At 38.0% G+C, this 25,806-nt stretch overlaps 3 protein-coding genes across 7 annotated transcripts in view; 1 reads left to right on the top strand and 2 right to left on the bottom strand.

Annotated features, from left to right (window-relative positions):
- csnk2a2b (casein kinase 2, alpha prime polypeptide b) overlaps window positions 1-13,054 on the bottom strand; it is a 29,910-nt gene extending 16,856 nt beyond the window's left edge. The window contains exons 1-5 of one of the 2 annotated variants that reach the window (XM_059334408.1): window positions 12,069-13,051; window positions 11,569-11,680; window positions 5,899-6,000; window positions 1,312-1,362; window positions 1,073-1,132 (exon numbers count right to left, since the gene is read on the bottom strand). In XM_059334408.1, the coding sequence (XP_059190391.1) occupies window positions 1,073-1,132; window positions 1,312-1,362; window positions 5,899-6,000; window positions 11,569-11,680; window positions 12,069-12,172 (429 nt within the window). In that variant the 5' untranslated portion in view covers window positions 12,173-13,051. Of the gene's footprint in view, window positions 1-1,072; window positions 1,133-1,311; window positions 1,363-5,898; window positions 6,001-11,568; window positions 11,681-12,068 lie in introns of both variants that reach the window. The other variant, XM_059334409.1, reaches the window with a different exon arrangement.
- A 2,615-nt stretch (window positions 13,055-15,669) lies between these two features.
- On the bottom strand, window positions 15,670-23,524 carry znf319b (zinc finger protein 319b). Of its 3 annotated transcripts, none has more exons than XM_059334399.1 (3): window positions 23,206-23,524; window positions 21,806-21,943; window positions 15,670-21,720 (listed from the first exon to the last, which is right to left on the bottom strand). In XM_059334399.1, the coding sequence occupies exons 2-3, from the start codon at window positions 21,808-21,810 to the stop codon at window positions 19,866-19,868; spliced, it is 1,860 nt and encodes a 619-aa protein (XP_059190382.1). In that variant the 5' UTR covers window positions 21,811-21,943; window positions 23,206-23,524; the 3' UTR covers window positions 15,670-19,865. The 3 variants fall into 3 exon arrangements, with proteins under 3 accessions (XP_059190382.1, XP_059190383.1, XP_059190384.1); XM_059334400.1 differs by having other exon boundaries at window positions 23,210-23,524; XM_059334401.1 differs by lacking the exon at window positions 23,206-23,524 and adding an exon at window positions 22,611-22,835.
- A 1,890-nt stretch (window positions 23,525-25,414) lies between these two features.
- Window positions 25,415-25,806, top strand: part of usb1 (U6 snRNA biogenesis 1) — a 9,339-nt gene continuing 8,947 nt past the window's right edge. Inside the window, exon 1 of one of the 2 annotated variants that reach the window (XM_059334411.1) lies at window positions 25,415-25,763. In XM_059334411.1, the coding sequence (XP_059190394.1) occupies window positions 25,600-25,763 (164 nt within the window). In that variant the 5' untranslated portion in view covers window positions 25,415-25,599. Of the gene's footprint in view, window positions 25,776-25,806 lie in introns of both variants that reach the window. The other variant, XM_059334410.1, reaches the window with a different exon arrangement.

Genomic DNA, 25,806 nt, shown 5'->3' with positions numbered 1-25,806 from the left:
GCTGTGCACAATATTAGGCAAGCTTGATAAGTCGACTCTTCTCTTCTTCATTCTGGGACTTCAAGAGAGAAAATAACACTTTTCAGTCACCAACATTTATGTAAACTTATTAACTCTATGCTTATGTATACTGACACTGTGTCAATTAACGCAATATGGGCATACTACATGCCTGATTTATTTATTTATTTACGTAGTTTATAATCATTAACGTGACGTCAGACTTTAATTGCTAGCTGCGGCTAATGGCTAATAATAACACGGGCAACATTAATGCGAGCCAGCGGCCACGATAACATCAGTAATAGGTCAGTTTGAAACGAAAGGTCGAGGGGGGTATCGATACTTTTGAAAATGAGTATCGTATCCGGATACAACGTTTTAGTATCGATACTTTTGACAAACCTAATAGACGGATCGATAGATACAGGGTTCGTACACTTTAGCAGTGGTCAAATTCAAGCATTTTTCAAGGATTTTCACAGTCAATTTTCAAGCTTTTCTAGTATCTTACACCTGTTGTAAATTGCATGTTTTAGATGAGTACTTACATACTAAAAGGGGGAGATTTCACTTAACCATACCAACAGCGATGGTGTTACACTTTTAGGAGGAACGGTCTTCATTTCAGATAGGCTACTCATTATTTTTTACATTAAACATGTGATTATCTATAGTCTATAGATGGATATAGTCAGATTGCAAGAGAAATACAATAAGAATTTCAAGCATTTACAAGCACTTTATCCAAAATCCAAGCACTTTTTAAACCTTGAAAATAAAACATTTAAATTCAAGCATTTTCAAGGGTTTCAAGCAGCCGTACGAACCCGATAGATAGACAGATAGATAGATAGATAGATTGATAGATAGAGTACAATAAAATACAATAGAATAAATAAAAACAACAATAGAAAAAACACAGAATAGAACAAGGACACTTAAGAAGATCCGTTGGTAGGTAAAGTACAGTGGCAAAATTATGATATGATGGTAATAATGTTATTGTGACTAGACAGGATATAATAAAGGTACAGTATATATAGCCAAAAGGGAAAATGAAAAATCTCACCTTCAGTAGTTCATACATATAGAAACGGATATCATAATCTGTCAACTTCTGGTACAACTCCTGCAGGGAAAAACACATAGACATCAGGGTGTGGACCTGACACCTGGAACAAGTTGAAGGATAAGTTGATTACTACTGATTATGTCACTACAATATGGGACCTGATGGTCAACCTGGGCCTAAAAGATCTAACAGCAGACCCCCAGAAGCATGCAGAGGAACAGAGGTGATCATTGTACCTTGAAGTCTGTGTTATTGATGCATTCAAAGACGAGCGCTGGAGTTCTGGACTGTACAGCCACCACACAGAGAGACAGAGACAGAGAGAGGGGAGGGGTGTCAGAGAGACGAAATGAGTGAAAAACAGGAATGAAAACAGAGCAGCATGTGGCTCATTACTGATTTAGTCACCTGATTGACCCCACAGTCTGATCTAAAGCACTAACTGGACCCAGCGGTGGAAAGTCACTAAGTACATTTACTCAAGTTAGGGCTGGGCGATATATCCACATAAAAGCGTATAGTTAGTGCTTAGCTTTTATGTTGGTTTATGGCCTGCAAAGGAACTATTAAGTCATTAAATCATCACTTCTGGCTTACTTTATACATTTTTGACTGGATGCTATGAATATATATATATATTTATTAAACTTTCACAACTCCCTCCCTGTAAATAACCTGCAAATCTATGTACATAATTTAGAATGTATTTACTTTACGCTATTTTTCCTTTTCCTGCTTGTATTTATATCTGCATGTCTTTATTTCTTGTGTTATTTTCTTTCCTTTCAACCTATGTTTTAGGCATTGTGTTTTTCATATGCTCATGTAGGGCTCGGCGATATATCCATATCAAAAAATAAATCAATATATATTTTTAAATGTGATATATGGATATAGTTAGGGACCGAGCACTGAAAGTGCGAGGACCCTATTGTAATTGGTCCGTTTATTATTATTATTATTATTATTATTATTATTATTATTATTATTATTACGGAATTGGAATTGCCTTTTTGGGGCCTTTATCATATTCAAAACTGCACCATATTTGGAATATACATCAATCTCCGATGAAATTTACGTATTCTAGTGGTCCTGGGAATGGGCGTGGCAAAATGACTGAACAGCGCCCCCTCGAAAGTCAAGAAAATTAAGCCCCTCGCACAGGAATGTCGTAGAGACACGCAATTTTGTTCGTACGTGTATCATGGCAAGACGCACCGAAATGTAACAAGAACCCATACCCTAAAACGTACAGGAAGTCGGCTATTTCTCATCGAATATGCCATTTCCTGCTGTTTTTGCCCTTTTCCACACCACATACTTTGACGAACTTGTCCTACAGATTTCACCCGATTTACTTCAAACTTCGTGAGTACCATCACAAGGCCTTTGATCAAAAGTTGTATAAATCTTTATTGACTGATCCTAACTTCTCATGCTTCATCAGAGTCCAGCCCATAACACTTCTAAATAACAATATTTCATAAAGCCCCGCCCCTTATGCTTTATCCACGCCCCCTTTCATAACATGACCACGTTGCATCCTTTAACGAACTCCTCCAACAGATTTAATCCCATTGACTTAAAACTTGGTGAGTAGGCCAAGGCCTTTGGGAACAAAAGTTATCAAGACCTTTACTCACCCTCGCACTATGTGGGCGTGACATGGCTGCAAAATATGCCATCTCGCCATAACACACGAGACCATATAACTTCACCATACATTGTCCAATTTGTCCCAAATTTCACACACGTGATTAGGGTCCAGCCCAGAACACACCCACGTATCTATATTGATATATATTGACATGTATTACACCTACCCCAAGCAGAGTAGTAGAGACACGCCCTTTGGAACACATAGGGACTGAGCCCACAGCGCCGCGCCCGACGTGGCCTCCCCCGACGGCTCCACTCTGCTTGGTCACGTTCAGTCCTGCTTGCAGGCCTAGTTCAATTTTTCTTTCCTTCCTTCTTTATATATAAATGCTGCCTTTACTAGGGTTTGTCATATGTAGTTCTTTTGTAATGTTATTCTCTTCTCATACAAATATATTTATTTTCGAAAAAAGATTGGCCTATTTTATTAGATTAAATAAAAGATAATATATATATATTTTTAAATGTACACTTTATGGAGCTTTGATTTTAAAAAAGGTACTCCTGTTGTTATACAGTATTTATGATCACTTAAATAAACAGTTTCAATAAAACTACTTGTGACATGTCATATTTGACTTTGACTGAACATTTGCTCTCACTTCGCGATAAAAATATCGGGATATATATCGTATACCAATATTCAGCCTAAATATATCGGGATATGACTTTTGGTCCATGTCGCCCAGCTCTAACTCAAGTACTGTACTCAAGTACAGTTTTGAGGTACTTGTACTTTACTTGAGTATTTCCATTTTATGTAAATTTATACTTCTACTTCACTACATTTTGAGGCAAACATTGTACTTTTTACTCCACTAAATTTAGCAAACAGCTTTAGTTACTTTTCAGGTCGAGATTTAACTTAAAAAACATAATAGTGAAGTGATTAAAGTGACATTTGTTTAAATTAAACCTCATAACAGTATGTTAAGAATATAATGACTTCATGCTTACATAATGCACCAATAATAATCATCCAATAATATATTTGGAATATATAAAACAATGAGTAGGTCCTTTTTGCATAACGAGTACTTTTACTTTTGATACTTTAAGTACATTTTGATGCTGATACTTTTGTACTTTTACTTCAGTAAGTTTTGAATGCAGGACTTTTACTGTAGTGGAGTCATTTTACAGTGTAGTATTAGTACTTTTACTTAAGTAAGGGATCTGAATATTTGTTCCACCACTGACTGGACCTAATCTCAACATTCAATCATCCACCTCACTGCTGATAGCAAATTGTCAACAAACTGTCAGTAAAATAATGACTTAATTTCTAGCCAGGTCCCAAACAAAAAGACCCTGCATGGTTGTTGGTTAAAACAGTAACAATATGAGAAAGTGGAATTACAATGTTATATGTATTACATGTAACAGCCAGCTGAACAATCAAGTGCCTGCCAGAAGAATTTGATCATTTAACACCTGTAATCACTCCCCAAATCCATGATTCATTTCAACCATCATTATATCTCTTACTTGTGCTTTAAATATCCACATGTGACATAGGTGTGAGGTAGCTGTTTGGGATTGATAAAAATAAACAGACAAAAAAATCATCATGTAGTAAAAGGTAAAGCTGGGCGATTTTATTTTAAATCATGTTTCCAACATTTATCCAAGCGAGATAATTCTAATTTTGTATTGTGTTATAAATGCAGTGCATCTTCATTTACAGCTCTGTGTTTCTGACTGGGACAGGCTGAATGTAGCTTACAAAATGTTGACATTTTGTGTGTCAGGGTTAGACAGATCGGATTTAATTTATTTGGTCACATTTATTTATGTTAGTTTGTGTGTACCAAATTGGACGCTTTTATCAAAAAATGCACAATCTTTATATAATTTCTAGCTAAGCTGCCCCACTATTGGTCAGTCTGTGGGTTTGACTCTCATTGTGGAGAAATAAAAAGACTGAAGTGGAATGAATAGACTGAGAATTTTCTCTTATTTGACAAAACAATTCTTGACTGAATTTAATCTTGTGGACAAAAATTGCAGTTAAACATTTAATTATATCGCAATACTCCCCATATCGTAAAATGCTTAAAATGATGTCAATTATATCGTGTCGTGACTCAAATATCGGGATAAAATCGTATCATAGAGCCTCTGCTGATTCCCACCTTTACTACCAACTGAGCCACATTTGCCCCAATAATGAAGCCCTAGTTGAAGCACCCTGTGGAATTAGCATTAGTGCTTTTGTGAATACACGAACAAAAACACTTCCTGCCACCAGTCAGTGGTGGTAACGTGCCAAGAAACACAGTGCCAACAAAGACCAACACTCCTCGCTGACGTGGATAAAAATGATTTCAAGAATTGGCTGAGCAAATGTTTTTTATGAGGAAGGAAATTCACACAACATGTTCATTAGACCTCAAAGATACACTGAATGTAAACATAAATGTGTTTGTTTAAATAAAACTCCACAGGGCATCTTTAAGAGGTGATGTGTACTTACTAGGGCTGGGCGATATATTGATATAAAAGATATATCGATAGATTTTTAAATGTGATATGGAATTAGACCATATCGCATATATATAGATATAACTCTTTTTTTCTCTTTCTTTCTATATAAATGCTGCCCTTACTAGGGTTCGTCATATTTAGTTGTTTTATAATGTTCGTTATTCTTTTCTCATATAAATATCTTTATTTCAGAAAAGATTGACCCATTTAATTTAATAGGCTATTTTTATTTAACATAATTTTATATTGAAATGTGCACTTTATGGAGCTTTGATTTTTTTTTAAAAAGATACTCCTGTTGTTATACAGTATTTATGTTCACTTAAATAAACAGTTTCAATAAAACTACTTGTGACATGTCATATTTGACTTTGACTGAACATTTGCTCTCACGTTGCGATAAAAATATCGGGATATATTGTATGTCTATATTCAGCCTAAATATATCAGGATGACTTTTAGTCCATATCGCCCAGCCCTAGTACTTACATCTGCAAGTTACTGTTCATATTAAATCCTCCCAGTCAGTCCAATACAGTGAGGTCTGCTGAGTTTAAGCCTTTCTGACTAATGTGTGCTTAAATTAAAAGAAACTGACAAATGTGAATGAACCTTTTACCAGTAATCGTGTCATAAATTATGTTTATTCCAATAAAAGCCATTAGAGAGCCTACCACTGGGTCTTTGACTGTGTCTACCAGTCGGATGATGTTGGTCCCTCCCCGCAGGTTCTCCAGGATCTTGATCTCTCGCTTGATCTTCTTCTTCTTTACCGGCTGGGAAAAAAAACAAGTAAGGTCAAACAAGGACTGTGTTTAACCCTTTATCAGGCAAAGAACTATATTTGGTAACTTCAGGTAATATTTTGAGAAAAAAGGTGTAAATTTACTTGATTAAAATGGCAAATCTACAAGAAAAAAAGTAGCAGATTTAAGAGATTTAAAGTGGCAAATCTGCGCAAAAAAAATCACAGATTTACAAGAAAAAAGTGGGGAAAAGCAACTTTTTCCTCGCAGATTCACCACTTTAACTATCATAAATCTGCGCATCTTTTTCTCGTAGATTTGCCACTTTAATCTCGTAACCTTTTTTCTCAAAATATTATTTCCGTATGTTTTTTTTACACATTCTGGCAGTATGTAATATCCTCCAATATTCTCTAGGGTTGAAATTTGTAATTTGCAAGTATTTCAATGAGCGCCATATTAAGGCTTAATTAAGAGAGGTGTGAGGGTACAAGACAAAAAACAACAACATCAAGACATAAGAGCAGAGACGTCTGTCCACACGTTATTCCTGATGTTGAACCTGCTGATTCTACTGGCTGTCATGCTGCAGCTGCATTCCAGTCTGTCAATCTTCAGAAGATGTTCATAGCGGCCGGGACACTAATGTTTACATTAAAATGACTGACAGATCATTTGACGCTGACTGTGGCTCTTGCTAAAAGACAGTGATGACAGGCAGCTTCATCTGTCACCTGCATCTCCACCATCACCCAGCCGTTTTATAAAGGCTAGTTCCGCTTTTTGGAAGTGGGGTTGGATGAAGTACTTATCCATAGTCAGTGAATTATCTACAGGGACAGTGAGAAGCTAAGCAATTAACAAAATGTTACTACAGGTGCATCTCAATAAATTAGAATATTATTATTAAATTATGTCAGTAATTCAATTCAAAAAGGTGAAATAACACATTATATAGATCCATTACACACAGAATGAAACATTTCATGTCTTCATTTATTTAATTTATTCTAATTATAATGATTATGGCTTATATTTAATGGAGACCTAAAATTTGAATATTACAAAAGACCAATTTTTAAAAGTATGTTTAATATGGTCATATTTCGTTTTTTTGTAATGTTCATTATTCTTTTCTCATATGAATATATTTACTTCAGAAAAAGATTGGCCTATTTAATTTAATAGACTACTTTTATTTAAGATATTTCTTTATTTAAATGTGCATTTTATGGAGCTTTGGTTTTGATTCAGTATTCATGTTCACTCAAATAAACGGTTTCAATAAAACTACATGTGACATGTCATATTTGACTTTGACTGAACATTTGCTCTCACTTTGCGATAAAAATATCAGGATATATATATCGTATATCAATAGTCAGCATAATTTATCAGGATACGACTTTTGGTCCATATCGCCCAGCCCTATGCTCATCGAGAGAAGCCATCTAAAATTCCATTGCACCTTCGTATAATGACAATAATGATCTTTCTGATCTTCAATAAAACATGCAAACATAAATGATGTGGCCCCGACCTCAGATGTAATTAGCTTAGCTACATGATGGTACTCCTGCGTGCTTGATCAAACTATAGGTAAGACACTGATTTTGTATTCTGCCCTACAAAGTCTAACTGCAGTAACTACATTTTTGGTGAAAATTGACTAACTAAAACTGAACTTCTTGAAGACTGTTTTATCTTGTATCAAAGTTTGAGATTTAAATTTTGCTTTATTTCAGAGAAATAATTATATAAAAACCACAAAAACCAACTCAAGACCAAGCAGTAATTGCAATTACCACAATCCTGGATATATATATACCAATTTGAACATGAATAATAGAAATTATAAATTGTTGTTTTTTTAAGGGAAATGATTATCTAGATAGTGATTAAGTAAAAAACTGAGATAAAATTATATTAAGACTAAAATATAATATTAAGTCTAAAATATGCACATCTTTGAATAGAGTTGTTAAGCACTTTTAAATACACTAAACAAAATTAATGCCAATGTGTTTATTCACTGAAAACAAAATATAAAGAAGAAGACAACAACATTGTTGTCACTGCACTCTGTTTTTGGATTACTATGAGTACCTTTTACAGCAATGCAGTAACTACATTTTTGGGGTCAAATAAATCATCATGATTTTTGAGTATAAAAATTACATCATCAGTACATGTAGAAATAAGTGTCATATTACTTACCTACCTAGAACCCATTTGCCTGGCCAATTAAAAAATGTTTTAAAAAACTTAGTTACTGCAGTTAGGCTTTGTAGGGCAGTATAGTACAGCATACAACCCTTATTCAAATAATCCAAACTATCCCTTTAAAGGGTCATAATCTCTGGTGTAACAGCTCAAAAGATGCTGATGCAGCAGTAGGCCGAGGGCAGGCCTGTGGTTGTTGGAGGTCATTCTAACCACTGCTTCAGACTGTGGCGAAACAACAATGGATCAATTGTGTTTAATTAATTGATTCCTCTGCATAATGCATTAATAAATATGTTTATGATTATGATTTAGAACACTTGCGTTCTCGGAGTGGACAGGAAGCTTTGCTGTTCATCATGGAGGACAAAAAATGATTAACAAATCAATAAAAAAATATATCGACTGACGATTATTTTCATTACAGACTTATCTAGAGCTGAAAGGATTATAATTATTACTATCTATTTTGATTATCAACTCACCATCAGGTCAAAAAGAAATGTCAAACCCATGATGCCTACAGCATCTCAAATGTGAGAATTACCTTCTTTTTCTTCTACTGAATTCTAGTGGATTGAATATATTTGAAATGTGTCACTGTTTCTTGACATTTTATAGACCAACAGTAGGCCTGTCACAATAACACATTTTTAGGAATATATATTTTCCGAGAAACCATCACGATAAACGATAGTATTGCTGTATCGATGTGGTTTCAGTTTTATAATGAGAGCATAATAAGTACATCATTTTCCACAGCAATTGATTTTTAAATCTCTATAGAATATTAAAGATTGGAATTGAAATGTGGAAAACAAATATTAAAATATCCTAGATAAATAATACATCAATAAATAAAGTACAACCAAAACAAATAAAATAGACTTTCAGGCTCTGTTAACAAAAAATTGCACTGAGATAAATATTATGTATTATTTTGTTTTATATTATAAATAACATATAAACAGTTGGAATGGCTGATTGGGAAATATGTTGTTTTTTTTCAGCAAATCATACTGCCTATCAAACATTTGCAGCATTACTTTAAACAACACAAAAAAGCACAAAAAGTCTGTGTTACAACGCAGCCACGATAAGAGTGGTGTGTGGCTCCTTTAAGAGACAGGGCAGTCACCACTGGCCAAAATGTTGACAGCTTATGTAAACAAACACGCATGTAAACAATAATATATTGAGTCCACAAAAAAAAACACACGATTGTGTCCATTCTATAAATCGAACGATAAGTCAATATAGTAATTAAGGATGGACGTTTGGAAGAAACCTGACAACTCAAACATCTGTTAACAATCAACTAATCGATTATACGCTGTTTTTACACATGCATACTAGGGCTGGGCGATATGGACCAAAAGTCATATCCCAATATATTCAGGCTGGATATCGATATACAATATATATCCTGATATTTTAAGGCTGAATATTGATATATGATATCCTGATATTTTTATCACAAAGTGAGAGCCAATGTTAAGTCAAAGTCAAACATGACATGTCACAAGTAGTTTAATTGAAACCGTTTATTTAAGCTCCATAAAGTGCACATTTAAATAAAAAAATATCTTAAATAAAAATAGCCTTTAAAATAAAATAGGCCAATCTTTTTCTGAAATAAATATATTTATACGAGAAGAGAATAACGAACATTACAAAATAACTAAATATGACGAACCCTAGTAAGGGCAGAATTTATATAGGAAGGAAGAATTTTTAAAAAACTATATCGATATATGCAATATGGTCTAATTCCATATCACAATGTAAAAATAAATCAATATATTTTTTATATTGATATATCGCCCAGCCCTAATGCACACACGGGCAAAATAACAGTATTATGCAAAAGCCTGTTTTTAATATCAGACACTTTTATTTTGAAAGGAGGAAAAGAGATCCTGTCAATCGTTTACTAACTCAAGTGAGATTAAACTGTAAAGATAATGTCAAGTTTTATGTTTTAGCCCTGAAGAGGCATGAGGTTAGGTTTCACAGTAATCTTCATATTTAAATCGGTCTGCTTTGAATATATATATACTAATTTAAACATAAAAATAATAGAAGTTATAAGTTTATTTGATAAGAAAATGATTATCTAGATAATGATGAAAGTATAAAAGTGAGATACAACGTTATACTATACTCTGTTTTTGCATCACTATTAGAACCTTTTACAGCAAAACCACAGTGCAGTAACTACATTTTTGGGGTCAAAGGTCAAATAAATCATGATTTTTGGGCATAAAATGACATCATCAATACATGTAGAAATAAGTGTCACATCACTTATCTACATATAACCCATTAGGCTGGCCAGTTAAAAAACGTGAAAGCAGTTTTTCTCAGTTTTACCCTTTGCCTAGTTACTGCAGTTAGACTTTGTAGGGCACTATACAGTATGCTGATTATTTCACTTCTTCTTCACATTAAATTACTTGTTATTGTGCTGTAAACAACCCAAAATACGTTTTATGACAGCATTCTAAAGAAGGGTAGCAAAGGACAAAATCAACAGTTTCATGTATCAACTGTTTGTCAGTAGACCCAGAGTCTGATTTAACCTAAATTTCAAGCAGTTCCAAGACCCCTGTGCACACTTTTGAACCTTGAAAATGCCACAATTCAAAGTGTTTAAGAATCTCCAGCATGCACAGAAACCCTGTTTCTCTCAGCACAATGTGACATCTTCAGATTATTTTTGTCCAACCATCAGTCCAAAAAGTATCATATTGCATAAAGCTCACACTGGAATTAACATTTTACTCAATTTCAAGAGTAGGACTCCAAATCACACACTCTAACACAGCTTTTCTCAACCTTGGGGTCGGGAGATGATTTCTGGGGGTCGCCAAATCATTTTGAAAGTCAGCTCTGTCTCCACTGTGTTAAAGTGTCGATGTGTTTTACTCTTTTTGGTCATTTAATGTCTTTTTGGTCTTTTTTTGTCATTTTGCGTCTTTTTTGTTCATTTTGTGGTCAATTTGATTCTTTTTTGGGTATTTTTTGTCTTTTCTGACAAATCCCAAAGTAGCCAGTTCTTACTTTCCAAGGAGTCTCTGGCTTGAAGCTGACTGTTACACACTCAGGAGGTCAGAATGGACCTTTAAACTTATAGCAAAGGACTTAGATTAAAAGTAACAATAAAATATAAAAACATATATAAATGCACAGACAGAGAGATGTTTTAGTTGTTGTCTGCTTCATTATTTGTCCAAAATTCGTTGTATCAACAGTTTGTATGATCTGAACTGTGAGATTGTGATCAGTGATCGGGGGTCGCGGACAACATGCATGTTAAATTGGGGGTCGCCACTCAAAAAGGTTGAGAACTACTGCTCAGATGTGAGTGCTCACCTTCAGGATCTTGACCACCACTTTCTCATTGTTGGTGATGTTGATGGCCTCAAACACTTCGCTGTACTTCCCTCTGCCCAGCTTACGAACCAGCTGGTAGTCTTCCTGGTTGCTATAGGGACAGACAGAGAAACAGAGCAAACAATTTCAACATAAGCACATAATTAAGTCCGTTTGTGAGCTGTTGCTAAGTGTTCTTGTCACTGTGATGAAGCCAAGTGATCACGAGACAGGTTATCCAAGTGAACAGACAGGGTGAAGATGAGGACAGACAGGGGTGGGAGGGGAGTGTGAGACAGTGCAGAGCAGCAGGGTGGTGGGCTGGGAGACTGTACCAAGAGTGTCATCACACCCTCACATGTATAATAATAGACACCCATCTGCCACACATTCTCTCCTCTTCATCCTCCACTCATGCAAACAGAGACCCTCCAACTGATGTGGTCAGGCATTACATGCATGCAATCAGGACAAGCTGCAGTAAACAGAAATATCCTCACTTCCAGTTGGGGACGTGGGCCTCGTAATCCCAGTACTCTCGGCTCTTCAGCGTATTGACGTCTGCGTACACACGGGACTTGCTACCGGCCACCGGACCCGGCATGGCGAGACCCGTGGCTCGGGCGCTGCGGGGTTTGTGTCACGGATATGTGCTGGGATTGAGGGAGGTGTGGGGACAGACCGGTCACTGGATGTGCTGACTGTGTGGGTGTGAAGAGGAAGAGGGCAGATAGATAGCTTCCCTCTGCAGCCACACAGAGAGAGAAAGAAAGGGAAGGAGAGAACCGGAGATGTCCGCCGGGGTTCGACGCAATCAGTGCCCGCAGAGCAGCGCTCCCTGGTCGGATTGTCAGAAGCAGCAGAGCCGGTGTCTGTTGGGGCTCGGAAGGATCAGTTTCGGGGTGATAGTGCAGCTGAGGGGCGGGGAGGCATCTGGATGTTGAGGTAGAGAGGAAACAGACCCCTAAAAGGCCACAGAGGAGGAGGAAAGGGGGTCGGTGGTCTGAATAATACGGGTTAAAACTCCGAAGTTGCGGGCCCTAAATCCAAAACGTCAGGGGAGGAACCGGTGGGTCTCCTGCGGTAGCCGATGGACGGTCGGGGGAGGGGGCCTGCCCTCGCTGGTCCAGTGTGAGCTATCAATCAAGTGTTGATGTGACGGATCGGTAGCGGGGGTCGACCGGAGGGAGAGGGGGGTGGAGCAGCACAGATCGATGTTGTTAGCTAACGTTAGCCAGCGATGCTACTTGAGCGCGGAGATGTCGCACCGACTGGGAGCGCTCGGCGCCCTGCACCACCACCGGCGGAGCCCGCGGCATGTGCGACCGGCGGTGCGGGGAGCAGCGTCTCACGGCCCGGTACCGGACGCCGACGAAGGTCCCGGGATTCGAGGGTTTTCTTGTGCAGCCACAGAACTCCCCGGTGGAGAGCGCAGGGAAGGGGAGCGGATTGCGATTGAAGAGGAGCGAGAGCCGCCCGGATGTGAAGCCGCTGGCTGCCGGGGTGAAGAGGAGGATGTTGGCGGGAGCAGCCGGGGCACAGCGCCCCCTGGTGGCCAGGATGTGAGGCAGCAAGGGCACACTATGGAGGCTGCTCTTCTGTCCTACATAAAACTATACCGCCCCACAAAGCCTAACTGTAGTAACTACATTTTTGGTCAAAATTGAGTTATAACTAAAAATGAACTCCTTGATGTCTGTTTTATCTTTTGACAACATTTTAGATTTCAATTTTGCTTTATTTTAGAGAAATAATGATATAAAACCCACAAAATCCAACTCAAAACCTTGCTTTATCTATATCTGTAGCCTGATGATCCTACCTTTTAAATGTTCTCTAATGAAGTGTATACAGCTGATATTGACACCATAGACATCTGAATTAACAGTTTTTACAGTATATTTGTCGGGTAAATATGAATGTACAATTTTTAACAGTATTGCATGTATGTATTAATCATGTTTGTTATTGTTTTTCTTGTGTGTACTGTTTTTGTTTGTGTTGTTTGTATGTCATGTTCTATGTCTTTTTAGGGACCCCAGGAAGACTAGCAGTCGCCAAGGCGTCAGCTAGTGGGGATCCATTCAATAAACAAATAAAACCAAGCAATAATTGCACTTACCACGGTCTGCTTTGGATATGTATACTAATTTAAACATAAAATAATAGAAATTGTTTATTTGAAAGGCAAAATTATTATCTTGATCGTGATTAAGTAAAAAAGTGAGATAAAATTATATTAAGAATAAAATATAATTTTTTTATCATAATAGGTCTAAAATACACAAATCTTTGAATCGAGTTGTTTAACACTTTTAAATACACTGACTGAATTAATTTGAAAATGTTTATTCACTAAAAACAAAATATAAAAGCTGAAAGAAGTCAACAACATTATAGTTATTGCACTCTGTTTATCATTACTATTAGAACTTTTACAGCAAAACCAGAGTGCAATAACTACGTTTTTGGGGTCAAAGGTCAAATAAATCATCATGATTTTTTTAGCAGAAATATTTCATCAATACATGTAGAAATAAGTGTCATATCACTGATCTACCTATAACACATTTGGCTGGTCAGTTAAAAAAAACGTTCAAAAACTTTAAGTTAGAGCATCAGTTAGACTTTGTAGGGCAGTAGTGTCATGGATAAAATATGAGACCACCCTTGTGTTCTTCACTTTATTGTTCGACCAACAAAAAACAAAATCATTATCAAGAAAACCATGGAAAATGTCTAGATATCAGCTCTTAAATTAAACTCTTATCAGCTATTTTTGTTGTTATCATTATATTTGTCAAAACAAATGTACCTTTAGTTGTACCAGACATTAAAATGAACAAGAAATGGAAGAAAACTATTTTTTCCATGACTGTATTCTATCTGTACTAGGGCTGGGCGATATATACATATAAAAAATATATCAATATATTTTTAAAAGTGATATGGAATTAGACCATATCACATATATTGATATAGTTAAAAAAAATATTTCTTTCTATATAAATGCTGCCCTTACTAGGGTTTGTCATATTTATTTCTTTTGTAATGTTCGTTATTCTTTTCTCATATAAATATATTTATTTCAGAAAAAGATTGGCCTACTTTATGTCATAGGCTATTTTTATTTAAGATATTTTTTCTATTTACATATGGACTTTATGGAGCTTTGATTTAAAAAAAGGTTCTCCTGTTATACAGTATTTATGTTCACTTGAATAAACAGTTTCAATAAAACTACTTGTGACATGTCATATTTGACTTTGACTGAACATTTAATCTCACTTTGCCATAAAATATCAGGATATATATCATATATTCAGCTAAATATATCAGGATATGACTTTTGGTCCAGATCGCCCAGCCCTAATCTGAACATTAACATTTCCACCCAAATCTCATAGATTTACGTATATCATGGACAAAAAGCTGTTTTTTCTCCTTTAATTCTGCGTATAAACAGTATTTATTTTTGTCATATTCTTCTTACTTCATATTGTTGTTGTTTATACTTTATACTAATACAACAGTAACAATAATTCTATCATATTATAAAATGTCAATGACAGAGACTGGTCATCCTTCACAAAAGGACATTTTGTAGGATCTTTTTCATAAATTTTGATAGATTTTAAGAAATAAAAACATACACATATACTTATTACATACATGGAAAAATTATTAGACCGCCCTTGTTTTCTTCAATTTCTTGTTCATTTTAATGCCTGGTAAAACTAAAGGTACATTTGTTTGGACAGATATAATGAAAACAATAAAAAAATAGCTGATAAGAGTTTAATTTAAGTGCTGATATCTAGACATTTTCCATGGTTTTATTGATGATTTTGGTTATCAATAAAACCATGGTAAATGTCTAGATATCAGCTCTTAAATTAAACTCTTATGAGCTAATTTGTTGTAGTTATATTTATCCAAACAAATGTACCTTTAGTTGTACCAAACATTCAAATGAACAAGAAATTGAGGGAAAAAAGTGCTCTTATCATTTTTTCCATGACTGTACGTTATCAAGCACAACTCTCTAAAATCAGGACAGTGATGTATTCCCTGCCTAAATAACCTCATGACTCATGGAAGTTTATAAATGAAAAAAGTTTTATTTGTTAGTGCTGAGCGTAATTGAATGCTACATACATACAGATAATCTTAGCATGAATGTACACATATTGTACGTCGCCACAAAGTTTTTTTCTTTTCTTTTTTTCCAACATCATTCACATAAACTACAGTACAATTTGAAAAAGCTATAGAAGGAACAGTGCTGTGAGGAGGAGGGGGGGGGGAGCACCAGTTCCCAGGGACAGAACACAGGAACTAACACAGCAAGCATGCAGAGAGCAGGAGACACCAGGGTCTGACGGGTTTATTACTGCAACTGAAAAGGAAAGGGGATGGTGGGAGGCGTGGGTTTGCCAAACTGACCTTTTCCATTGAAACCACCAGTTAAAATGCAAAGGGGTGGCTTTTTTTTTTTACTTTGTGCTTATACAGGAGACGTTCCTCTCCTTTCCCTGAAGGCATGTTGGATATGGGATGGACTTATTCATCTAAATTGGTCAAAATGGAACAAGTGCTTTCCTCCATTTCACTCTATGTTAATGTTTCACCAACCCGAACCACATTTATAACAATACAAATAACTAAAGCAGTGCTGCTGGGCTTTGAACATTCACTTGTACTATTATTATTACACTTTAAGTGTACTGTCTGAGCTATATAGTGCGTGAAGTCCTTGTCCTGCACCCAGAGCAACTATTTGTTTATTATGCACGTTTAATGATGTGTTAGCACCAATTAATAAGACCAGTCATTGAGCACTTGTGTTTCTTGGCAAATATGAACCTCCCTTGTTGATCTTTGATGTGTTGTATTATTCAACTGTTACATCATCGCCCTATAGAACTCTGTGTTGATTTTTTTTCCTGTGATTTGGCTTTAGAAGCAACTCTGTGAAAGTTGAGTATAACTCTGGTAGATAATGTGTGAAGAAATGCAGCCATGTTTCTCCTAAACCTACCCTGAGGCCCTGGTCTCTCCATTGAGAAATATAGATTTTCATATCAATTTAAAGATTCATAAAACAAAAAACAAATATGAAACCATAAAAAAAACATACAGTACTACTTTGAGTCCAAAATGTTTTCAGTCTTATAATGCCAGATTCAGAAAATAAAAATGTGATGGTTGACGAAACCAACCATCTGACCTTGCATGATGATGATGATGATGATGATGATGAAGGACAGAGACAGATCACCAAGGCCTCATTTTAAGGCTGAAAGAAAAAGAAAAGAATTGCAAGCCAGAATAAAAATGTTACTTGAGTTTCCTTGGCCTTCTCCGTTTGTATTCAGTACTTGTCAATGCTGTACTCTAATCATGAATCAACAGTGAGAGAGAGGGAACAGCTCCACACATGAAGAGGAAAAAGAAGCATGGCCATCACAGCTGACATGTAAACCAAATTGTTCTCCAGGCGTCTTTAGAGCAAACAGAATCTCATAGCATTCAATGAAGAGGAAGGTGTCATTCACTCTGGTAGAAACCCACTCTGACAGACACGGCTTCCACCAACATGTAACAGGAAAAACAGTATCACCTATTCTTTCAAAACATGGAAAATATTCAACACAAAGTGCAGATTCATCCTGCAAAACAGCTCGGACAGACCAGTAAGGTTAGTAAATTTAAAAAAAAAAAAAAGAAAGGCGCAGGTCTGCTGAAACATTTCTATTACAATTCTCTACATTTTGAATTTCCCTGTTTGACAGAATACCATTTACATTCACTCACACACACACACACACACACACACACACACACACACACATATGCAGGGTGCCCTTTGGGATTCCCTGCAACATACCAGTACAATCACTACAAAACAAACAAAAGAGCATTTCAAAACATTTCACATGGTAAAAAGTAGCAAGAATACAAAAACAGTTATTACATTTTTTTTTTATTTTTTTTTTATAAAAGAAAGACAAGTTCTGACATTCCCAACTCACACATCCATAGTATGTACAGGCTGAGAGAGGAAGTGTAATGTTCAAACTTGGACATTTTCAGTACAAAGAAGTCTAACAGCACTGCAGGAATATGACCATTATTTTCGTGTGAAATATATATTTCTATATTTGTCTCTACTGAAGGGGGGAGTTCGGTATCAATCCTCTGGGTTTTATTGATGCTTGTGGGATTGGGTGCTGTTTCACACTGTTGTTTTGGTATATTAGAATTATTTCACTTTAATAGGACAATAAATCCCCAAACTTCTGCAACATTGTTTCCCTTCACACAAGCTGAGGAGTTCACCGGCTTCTTCATAAATAATATGTTTAAAAATACTAAAAACCCAAATGGGATGTGGATGCAGGGAGTCGGGTCGGGACCAAAAGACATTCTGTATAAGCCAAAAGCGTTTCAAGGCCTTCCACCCTCATTGTCTTGAAGGGTTAGTCAGACTTTCCAGTCTTCTGATGTTAAACAGTGACAGGCTGAGGCAGGAAGAGGAGGAGGCAAAAGAAAGCAAAGTTGAGAGGAAGAATGAGAGAGGGAGAAACTGCAGAGTGGGGAAGAGAAAGAGAGGAAGAAACCAGAGGGGAGAAGAAGAAAAAAAAGATGCCCGTCTAGTGGACACTGTAGCAGTCAATACAGTCTTCTGCTCTGTCACATTAGGCAGATATTCAACTCTATGGAATACTTCAGTACAATTTAAAACAGGGGAAAGTTGGAACAATTGTAAAATGTTTCACTCTTTTTTTCCCCCCACCAACAAATGGGAACTTTCCAAGCAAACAACCTACATGTGTCTGCTATCATGATCTGAAAGTGTAATATAGAAAATATAATATTATTGAAGTTGTGTCCCTCCTTGTTGGGAAATACAGTCATGGAAAAAAAATACAAGACCACCATTTCTCTTCAATTTCTTGTTCATTTTAATGTCTGGTACAACTAAAGGTACATTTGTTTGGACAAATATAATGATAACAACAAAAATAGCTGATAAGAGTTTAATTTAAGAGCTGATATCTAGACATTTTCTCTGGTTTTCTTGATAATAACCAAAATCCTCATCGAGAACACCATGGAAAATGTCAGATATCAGCTCCTAATTTAAACTCTTCTGAGCTATTTATGTTGTTATCATTATTATTTGTCCAAACAAATGTACATTTAGTTGCACCAGGCATTAAAATGAACAGAGACTGAAGAAAACAATGGTCTCATAATTTTTCTCATGACTGTACAGTGATTACACAGACATCGTAAGCAAATTTGATGGATGGAAGTTGTAAGATAACTGTACAACCCTAATCTGATTTAGATTATACAATTAAATGACATCTGACTGAACACAGAGCATCGGCCAAAATGGCTCATGCAAACAAAGAGGGAAATTAATCCAGCTGTGCTGCACATCCAGGCAGTCATGTATGTAACAATTATACATGTCTAGAACTAGGTTTGGGGCAAAAACTATGTAAAAAAAGATGAACAGATAAATGCAGATAAGTGTGTGGACTCTAGCTCCACATAATATGAACACACACACACACACACAAAAAAAAATACTTCTGGATCTGAATTTTTACTGACTTTGTGCTTAACTGGATTTTTAGCTGCCATTCCCCGCAGAGTGGACAATTTGCGTTTATATTTCTCAGGGATGTTTAGTACTGCACTGGACACATGCCGACAAATCCTGCCCGTTGCATCTGTGGCACGTTGCATTAAGCCAATTCTTCCCTATTTAGTGTGAAACTAGTTAAAAAAAACTATGGCTGCCTCTTATAAGACAATGAAGAGATGTCTCATCTTTTGTCTTTTCTGAGAGGGGGTTATAAGGAAGGCTATACTGGATATGGAATATGGATCATCCTGCAATGTGGCACCTGTTTCTGTCTGCAACAGTCCGATTAACTATATCTGATGGCAGTTAAAGTGGTTGTGGCCTCTTCACTGCTATCAACTGTGATTGTGGGGCAAAGAAAAGGAGAGAAAGAGACGAAAATGAGTTGGAACAAAGAGGAAAGCACAGGGAGAGAAGGAAGGAATGACAGGGTCACAGTACTGAAGTGCTTTTGCCACTTCAGTAAAGCAACACAAACCTGATGAATCACTTGTGGGAATGAATGTAATAATAATAGCCTGGACTGTCCTGCACATGTGGAGATAGTTAGGCTAAATCAATAGCCTACAAGGGATGGACAAGAGGACAGGAGTTTAGAGGACCGTCTGTTCGAGGGGGAAAAGTCTTCAAAGGTTTATATGCACTGGGGCACAGGGTAACCCCCTCCGTCAGCTGTGTGCTGCACCGTGTGATCCTGCAAAGAGCCCAAGTCACTGAAACGCTCACCACACCAAACACACTTGAACTGGCCCTCTCTGGAGTGTGTGCTCTGGTGTTTGGTGAGGTGCTCGCGCTGTTTGAAGCCCTTGTTGCAGTGGCCACATTTGTATGGTTTCTCCCCCGTATGCACGCGCCGGTGTCGGTTCAGGTCTGAGGAGTATTTGAAACGTTTCTCACAGTCGGGGCACTTCAGCGGCTTTTCCCGCGACGGGTCGCATCGGTGCTGGACAAATTCCGAAGAGGACAGGAAACGGCGGTCGCAGAGCGAGCACTTAAGGGGCTTCTCTTGGCAGTGAGAGTTTTGATGACGCTGTAACGTGGAACTCTTCTTGTAGCCCTTGCCGCAGACGTCACACTTGTACGGCTTGTCGGGCGACGAGTTGGACGACTCGCCGCACTTGTGTCTGAGCAGCTCTCCTGACTGGCTGAACTCCTTCTGGCACGAGGCGCACTTGAACAGGTTATCCATGCCGTGGACGTGCTGGTGGTATAGGAGGTGAGAGGGCTGCATGAAGCCCTTGTCACACAGGTTGCATTTGAATGGCCGGTCAGTAGTGTCTTTGTGTGTGCGTCGATGGCGCACCAGCGCGTACTGCTGTTTGAAGCTCATCTGACACTCGTCACAGTGGAAAGGCCGCTCCTCTGAGTGTGTGCGCTCGTGTTGCCGCAGGTCAGACGGCCGCTTGAAACCTTTACCACATGTTGCACAGCGGAAGGGGCGGGAACCCTGGGGGTGGCAGGGGTGGTGCAGGAGCTCGGACGACTCTTTGAAGTGCAGCTCGCACAAGTTGCATTTAAACAAGTGCTCACCTGAGTGCACGTACATGTGGCGCACAAGGTGGGAGCGGTGCTTGAAACTCTTTTCACAAACCGCACACTTGAATGGGCGCTCGCTGCTGTGTGTTCGCTGGTGGTGCTGCAGGTGTGACGACTGGCTGAAAGCCTTGTCACATGTGTCACATTTGAAGGGCTTCTCTCCCGTGTGCACCCTCTCGTGACGCGTGAGTTCTGACAGGTGTTTGAAGCCCTTCTGGCAAACGGAGCATTTGTACGGCCGGTCTCGGGCCGAGGGGAAGGGCAGAATAGAAGAGCTGCTGCTGGCCGACGCTCCGTCACTGTTGGGCTGCTGGGGATTATTGGAGTTAGGTGTGCCGTTGCCAGAAGAGCCCGGTCGATAGGTCTTCTCGCATATTGAACATTTCATAGGGTTGGTGCTATTGTGGGACGTGTGGTGCTGGGCTAAAGAGGTGAGTAGAGAGAAGCCCATCTTACACACCCCACACACAAATGGCTTCTGCTCCACCTGAACACACTGATGTTCTAGCAGGTCTGTGGCCTGGTGGAAAATCTTTAAACACTGAGTGCACTGGAAAGACCTGTCCTGGCTCACCATACACTGGTGCTCATGTGGGTTAGCCAGGTGGGAGATATCATGTCCACAGGCCCCACACTTGTGTCCTTCTGTCCCTACCTGTAGGGAGGTCTGCTGGGCCTGGACGGGGTGCTGCTGCTGCTGACTATGCTGCCCGCCTCCATGCTGCTGACCCCCGCTGTGTTGGCTGTGCTGTCCGTGCTGATTCTGTTGCTGTTGCTGTAAAGACGTAGCATCTGGCTGCAGCACTATGCCATACACAGCACAGCCCAACGCGTTCTCGGCTCCTGGAGGGATGGTGTGGACGACTGGAGGTGGAGCGACCGCATGCTGCTGCCAGGCCTCTGACATGCGGGCCCGGGTGTAGGGATTCAGTTTGGCAGCTGGTGTGGCCCAACTGTAAGAAAGTGAGATTGGAGCATCTTTAAATAATGGGCTGAAGGCTTCAGATTGTCGTAAGAAAACAGAAGAAAAATACTTACTCCATTCTTGCAAGTGGCACTGAAGCACTGTAAGAGTTGTTGAAGGGGCTGTGACAGAAGATTTAGCGTAGAGCAGAGGAGAACAGCTGTTTGGAGATCACACTTGGTTTCACTTCATTTGTGGCCTTTAAGTGGTATCTATATGAAAGAGAATCAAGGTGAGTCGAAATATCACTTAGGTTACATCTCCAACATCCACGGATACAACAGACTGTAGACCCTGACTGAAAATGAATACTTGTGTAGCACAGGGGTAAGCAACCTGAGGCTCTGGAGCCACATGTGAAGCATTTATTTCTTTACACTTCAATGTTCATTTATCATTGGTATAGGCCCAAAGCAATTTATATTCAGTTGTAAAAATGTGTCATTTATATATGATATTAAAAAAACGTTTTTGTCAACTAAAATGCTTATGAAAGTCTACGGTCCAGCGCCTGGAAATCTAAATATTTATAACTTCAAGTCTAGTTTTGAGTTGCTGCATTCTGACAAAATCATATGAAGAAATGCTCATTACAACTTCTTAGTGATGTTAGTTGGATAATTTAGACTTAATAAGCTGTTTTATCTTCACTGTAAGAATGAAAATAAGGTTTGTGGCTCCATTACGACATTTTTTCTCTTTTTTGGCCAACAGTGGCTCTTGTGTTAGAAAAGGTTGCCGACCCCTGGTGTAGCATGATGTAGAAAGATTGCCAATTTCCTTTTGCCGTTTTAAAACATCAGGTTTAACAGTCAGTTATGATTTATCTCTATAAAGTCAGCAGAAACTGAGATATTAAAACTTGCGGATCAGCAATACTTTGAGGGGTGTTGCAGCTGGTTTACAACAGCTGAATAGCAGACAAAACATCACAGTCCAATCTTCATGTTTCTGTTTGCTTATTGAGCCTCTAACGAAAGAGTTTAACTGAACAAATCGAGTTTAGATCAGTTTTATTTATCCTGTAAAACATTCCTAATGGCATGTACTATATGCTATGATTGATAAAAGCATCCTAATGCACTGAAATGATAAACAAGTTGAAGATGTGCAGCCTGCACGCAGAACCACACAGCAAGTGATCATTAACATAACACATTGGACGTTAAACCGTATAGTAAATATTAATAATCCGGGTTAGGTTGTTACAGCCTGTCTATGCACAAATCAAAATGCTGCGATTCGCGGTTTAAAAGTAAAGAGAGCGTCTGCGCATCATAACGTTGTTGGTCTCCAGGCAAAGATCACTGTAATCAGGATAGCTTAGCTACTAGCCTAGCCATATGCTAACACATCCACTGAGGCACAGGACAGAGCTAACGTTAGCGGGCTAGCCTCAGGAAAATAATAGCTACAGCGACACCTTTGTTAGTGAGCGCTGCATGTAAACATTGATGTAAAAACCCGCTTTTACCTACGTGGAGCGGCTGGTCAGCCTTCAAACTGTTCCCGGTTCATAAAGCCAGTGTGTCGGAGGTTAGCTAACGTTATCAGTCCTCTTCACATCCGCAGACGGTGCTGGTGCTCTCTTGTTCCAGCGCTCTGACTCCCGGGCCGCAAAAATTGGGGTTTGCGGGTCATTAAAATAGCCGAAAATTCCTCCGCTATTTCCCAAACCGCCCTATAAACGGAGCCGTGTCACCTCTATGTTTATTAGACTGCTAGGGCTTTCTCTGGGCTGGACGATACATGGGCATTTTGTTATAAATGCTAGCTAGCTATCGGCTAGCTCTGAGCCCCTGCCCGCGCACGGGAACATGAATAAACCAAGAGCTAATTAGCATGCTCACTCACTCACACACTCACACACACACACACACACACACACACATATACACGTAATACACACACACACACACACAGTGTAAAGTAGCTTCAGTGTTAAATCGGAGGTAGGCAACCTGCGGCTCTGGAGCCACATGTGGCTCCATGTGGCTGTGACAAAAAACAAAACAAAACAAAAAAAATACATTTTGATTTTCATTCATCATTGGTGTAGGCCCAAAGCAATTTGTATTCTTCAATTGTAAAAATGTGAAGCTTATATACAGCAATAAAGCATTTTTAAAATAGAATGTGCATCATAGCTTACAAAAATCTTAAAAAGCTTTGATCTATACATTTTGCCAACTTTAAGTCTACTTTTGAGGTCTAGCTTTTGATTCCAAACTCCAAAATCATATCAAAAAATGCTCATTTTGACCAATTAGTCATGTTGGTGGATTAATTTAGACTCAGGAGACGATTTTATTTTTATTCAAAATGAGGTTTGCGGCTCGATTCCGACAATTTTTCTCTTATTTTGGCCAACAATGGCTCTTTTGTTGGTAAAGGTTGCCAACCCTTGTGTTAAAGTAACAGGTTGGTTTCATTCAACACATCTATCCCTGTTGTCATGAAAAGTAAAATGTGTTTTTGACTGTTCAATTAAAATAAGGACATCTTACAGTTTCAGCTGAACCTCTTGCTTCTTTTAAATAGTATTAGTATGCTATATTTGCATTTTTTAAAAGTCGTTTCAGGGAATCTTTAAAGTCGAGTATTACATAATTTCTCAACCACAGGTGCATCTCAATAAATTAGAATATCATAGAAAGTTTATTTATGTCAGTAATTAAATTCAAAAAGTGGAAATTACACATTGTATAGATCCATTACACAGAGAATGAAACATGTCATGTCTTAATTTATTTCATTTCTTCTAATTATAATGATTATAGCTTACATTTGGTGAAGACCTAAAATTCAGTGTCTCGAAAAAATTTGAATATTACAAAAGACCAATTTTAAAAAGTATGTTTAATATGTAAATGTTGGCCTCTGAAAAGTATGTCCATCTATATGACTCAATACTTGGTTAGGTCTGTTTGACTTCTACTACTACTGGAAATGGACTTTTCATCATAGTCTGAGATTATCCTGTAGATACTGTTGGGGTCAATCTGACCCTGAACAGAAGAGGTGACTCATGTTCATTTATTAACATCACTCCATAAAAGAAAAAAAGACACAAATTGACCACAAAAAGACATAAAATTACCAAAAATACACAAATTGACCACAAAAGATGCAAAATTACTACAAAAGACACAAAATGACCACAAAAGACCAAAAGAAGACACAAAATGACAAAAAAAGACACAAAATGACAAAAAAAGACACAAATTGACCAAAAAAAGACATAAACTGACCAGAAAAGACACAAAATGACAAAAAAAGACACAAATTGACCAAAAAAAGACATAAACTGACCAGAAAAGACGGAAAGTGACCAAAAAAGACACAAATTGACCCAAAAAAAGGACATAAAATGACCCATAAAAGACGCAAAATTACTTCAAAAAGACACAAAATGACCAAGAAAACACCATAAAATTCCTAAAGACTTCTCTCCATTTTCTCTCTTTCTGTTATTGTGTCCATCTATATGACTCAATACTTAGTTGGGGCTGTTTGACTTGAACTACTGGAAATAGATTTTTCATCATATTCTTATTTATTGAGATGCATCTGTACTGATACAATTTGTGTGCACATTGTTTTAACATTGCCGTCTGAAAGGGGAACTGATTCGAGGTGGGACTTTGTTTCACTGGGACTGAAATGATCGTGACAACAGGTTGTTTACGCCGGAAGCGGCGGGATGCGTCGACCGGTTGTTGGAAGCCGCTAAAAATACGTTTTGAATCCAAGCAAACGTGTTTCTTGTTCTTAAAGTGTATCGTTAAATATTTGTATTGCTTTCCCTCAGTCTTTGAACTCATTTGGATATATAAACCATGTTTGACATGTACTGACACATGACAGGATGTTAGTGGGCTACAGCAGCAGCTCGGAGGAGGAGAGTGAGGCGGCAGAGGGGACTGATGGAAACAAACCTTTTTCTCCAAAGCGTCAAGCGAAAGATGGTGGTGACGATGGCAACCCAGCGAGGAAGAAACCCAGAATTGAGGAAGAGCTTCCTAAAACAAGGTGTCTGGCAAGGTTATAATAGTTTTGTTTTTTTCATTAGTTT

Source organism: Centropristis striata, chromosome 6 (assembly GCF_030273125.1).
Source record: "Centropristis striata isolate RG_2023a ecotype Rhode Island chromosome 6, C.striata_1.0, whole genome shotgun sequence".
In the NCBI taxonomy this organism is placed as follows: domain Eukaryota; kingdom Metazoa; phylum Chordata; class Actinopteri; order Perciformes; family Serranidae; genus Centropristis; species Centropristis striata.
Note: the sequence above shows the minus strand (reverse complement) of the source record. Positions and strands in the feature narration are given on the sequence as shown.